The sequence below is a fragment of the Diospyros lotus genome, chromosome 10 (genome assembly GCF_014633365.1).
Source record: "Diospyros lotus cultivar Yz01 chromosome 10, ASM1463336v1, whole genome shotgun sequence".
Taxonomy (NCBI): Eukaryota; Viridiplantae; Streptophyta; class Magnoliopsida; order Ericales; family Ebenaceae; genus Diospyros; species Diospyros lotus.
In genome coordinates, this window is record NC_068347.1 from 6,056,869 (window position 1) to 6,060,826 (window position 3,958).

The window sequence follows — 3,958 nt, forward strand, 5'->3', positions numbered from 1 at the left end:
AATAGAAATTTATAAATTATTATATTAGTAGCAAAAAATTTTGTTCTTATTTTGATTTTAATTTGTAATGTCATATTTTATTAATTTTTGTGAAAGATGAATATTAATTTTAATTTTATATTAAATTTTTAATTTAATTTTTTTATCTTTAGCGACGGGCATATTCCATCGCTAAATTTTAAATTTAATTATTTTGAATTTTAAGTATAATATTTTTTCCTTTTTAGCGACGGGTATGCACCCGTTGCTAAAATTATAATTTTAAATTTATTTATTTTTCTTTTTTTGGAGACAGGTGCACCTCGTCCCTAAATTTTTAATTTTATAATTATTTTTTTCCATTTTTTTAGCGACGGGGAAACCCATCACTAAATTTTTAATTCTAAAATTATTTTTTTCTTCTTTTAGTGACGGGTGAGCCCTCGTCGCTAAATTTTGTATTTTATATATATATATTTTTTCTTTTTTAGCTAAAGGAATGCACCTGTCGCTAAAATTTGTATTTTACATTTCTTTTCTTTTTTTGCGACGGGGAACCCTATCATTAAATTTTTAATTTCAAAATTATTTTTTTTCCATATTTTTGCGACGGGTGAACCTCGTTTCTAAAGTTTTTTATTTTTTATTTATTTTATTTCTTTTTTTAGCGACTTTTATATTTTAAATTTATATTTTTTTCTTTTTTATCTACGGGTAGCCCGATTGCTAAATTTTTAATTTCTACATTATTTTTCCTCCGTGTTTTAGTGACGGGTGAACCCCCATTGCTGAATTTTGTATTTTAAATTTATTTCTGTTTTCTTTTTTTTGCGACGGATGCATTCTTGTCGCTAAAGTTTTTTATTTTTTATTTATTCCTTTTCGTTTTTTAGCAACAGATTTTTCTGTATCTAAAATTTTAAATTTATTAAAAATATAAAAAATTATTTAGTGACGGGTATTTTCGTTGCTAATTCCGTCGATAAGCGACGGATATTTATGTCGCTAATTCTGTCACTAAATTAAAAGATGTTTTAAAAAATTAGTGACGAAAATCTATCGCTAATGCGACATCACTAATTAGTGACGGATTTTGTCATGTCACTAAATAGTGTATTTCTTTTAGTGTAATGGCAGATTCTATACACATTAATGAGGGTTTCGTCGCCACCATGTTACCACCTGGGAATCTTCACTGGTGCTGGATAGTCAGTTCCATCACCTACAAACGCACGACAAATGTATGCAAGAGAATGTTTTATCCTCTTATATTAGCCAGCTCTTCTCAGAGTCAAGATATGTTCTGACCTCTGACCTACTGGTACGTTGCTTTTTCCTTACCTTCTTATTCACTAGAGTGTCGGAGTGCTTGTTGGTACTAACCATCCCCCGGACGGATCCATCGCCGGAGCCCGCGCCCTGCCTTAACGACCCCGCCTCCGACCATTCTCTTTTGGTTTGGAAGGAATAGTATATATGGCAGATATGCTTTCCCAAAGTGTCAATTTACTATGATTTAGGAAAGTATATATAGTTTTTTAATATAAAATGCATTTAAATTAATTCTTGAATAGAGATCTAATGAAATTTGAAACTATAAATAATAAAATAGAATTTGAACCTAAAACTCTAGATTTCTAAGGTCTCTTGCTCTTTTCATTTATTATACTAGGAGAGAGAAGGCTTTTGGGTTTTATATATATTGAGGGGTCAAAACTATCACAATTAAGTTAATCCTGTCAAAATAGACAAATTGGATATATAGATTTGTTCATGGAATGTCGACTTATCTCTTTGACACAGGATCCTTATCAAACATGGCAATGCCATGTCAGAAGGGTATTGATTTGGCAGCTTTGCTCTCTGTTAGAGGCATGCATTTGTGTGATAAACAATTGAAATGAAAATAGGACCAAGTCATAGGGGAAGGGAAAGCAACGCTTATGCATGTAAGGGTGATCAGTAGCCATGTCAGGTCCACTCCCTTCTCCTGTTTTAACGAGGGGCCACATGATAGTTTTGGTTGGCCCCAACAATATATTCACTACAACCCTCTAAAAACAAATGCCCACATTTCCAAATATGTACTGTCTCAGGTTCAATTCTTGACGGGTGAAGGCTTTGCTTTGTTCATCTTCCCCTTCTTCTTCTTCTTCCTCGTTCCGCATGCCATGCGAAACCCTGCCCCAGGGAGAGGAAGAGGAAGCTCTGAACAAAGCGAAGCCCTCCGGCGGCTTCTTTCTTTCCCTTCTTAAGAAGCCCAACCAAAAACACCCAAAAAAGTAAAATAATAATAATAATAATAGAAAAAGAAAACAGAAACCCACAATCTGATCATACCCAATTTTGAGTTTTAGGGTACCTAAGGAAGAATCTCGATCGCCAAGATGAATGATCTTTTCTCGGGTTCCTTCAAGAAGTACCAGGACCTGAAGCGGCAGATTCACATTGATGATGTCGAAAGGGGTGACGGTGACGGCGACGGCGCCGGCGGTGTTGGCGGCATGGGGAACGAGACTGTGGATCTGGACAAGTTTTTTGAAGATGTGGAGAAGGTGAAGGAGGACATGAAGGATGTGGAGAAGCTGTACAAGAGGCTACAGGAATCAAACGAGGAGAGCAAGACAGTGCACAATGCCAAGACCATGAAGGATCTCCGCTCCCGGATGGATTCGGACGTCACCCAAGTGCTGAAAAAGGTGAAGATCATCAAGGGCAAGATCGAGGCCCTTGATCGTTCCAACGCCGCCCATCGGAGCATTCCAGGTTGCGGTCCGGGCTCGTCGGCCGACCGAACAAGGACCTCGGTAGTTAGTGGATTAGGGAAGAAACTCAAGGTGATGATGGACGAATTCCAGTCGCTGAGGGCTAGGATGACGGCCGAGTACAAGGAGACAGTGGAGAGGAGGTACTTCACCATCACCGGGGAGAAGGCGAACGAGGACCTGATCGAGAACCTGATATCGAGCGGCGAGAGCGAGACGTTCCTCCAAAAGGCCATCCAGGAGCAGGGCCGCGGGCAAATTCTTGACACCATTTCTGAGATCCAGGAACGGCACGACGCGGTGAAGGAGATCGAGAAGAACCTGGTGGAGCTGCACCAGGTGTTCTTGGACATGGCGGCGCTGGTGGAGGCGCAGGGGCAGCAGCTGAATGACATAGAGAGCCATGTGGCCCATGCCAGTTCCTTCGTTAGGCGGGGGACTGAGCACCTACAGGAAGCCAGAGAGTACCAGAAGGAGTCCAGGAAATGGACTTGCATCGCCATCGCGCTCGGTGCTTGTGTGCTCATCCTCATTCTGCTCCCAGTTTTATCCTCGGTTTTGGTCCATGTACTGTAGAGATTAACCCTAAAAAATCTTCCACATCCATCCATCGCTACCTACCTGCGTCGCCACAAACTCGTTCTTCTTTCCTGCAACAATTTTCCCTTTTTGTCTCTTTCGTCAAAGTGTAGGGATTGTTAGAAATGTGTCCGAGCTATATATGCATCAACTACAGAAATATTTAAGTTTACCCATGATGATGATTAACTATGATTCTGTATCTCTATGATCAGAGTACTAATTTCTTCTTCAGACTTATGTGTAGAAATACACACACACACATATATATATAGCATTTTTAGAATATATATAGTTTATACAGTTTAACTATATTTAAATATTTAAAAAGATAAATTGTCTTGATCCTTTTGCCCCATGACTTATTTTTTGTCATAGAAGTTCATGTACTTTCAATTTATAGCCAAAAAAAATTGCTCTCTATTTGGTTTTGCACAAACTACAAGAAATTTTTTCCCTGTAAATGAAAATTTATTAACAAAAAAAAGCACACAAATGATTACAAAAGACAAATGTGGCAAACCCAGCAAACACATAAAGACAGAACAACACTCACACTGGAAATGGAAAAACAAAACTCAACCACCTCGATAAAGAAATTAGATTAACTAATATTTTATTAATTTACCTCCACA

The 3,958-nt window shown here is 38.0% G+C and overlaps 1 protein-coding gene across 1 annotated transcript; it reads left to right on the forward strand.

The window, feature by feature from the left end:
* The first annotated feature begins 2,366 nt into the window (after positions 1 to 2,366).
* On the forward strand, positions 2,367 to 3,320 carry LOC127812134 (syntaxin-124-like). The gene has a single exon (XM_052352463.1). It carries the CDS (start codon positions 2,367 to 2,369, stop codon positions 3,318 to 3,320), a length of 954 nt encoding a protein of 317 aa, XP_052208423.1.
* Positions 3,321 to 3,958: the final 638 nt, after the last annotated feature.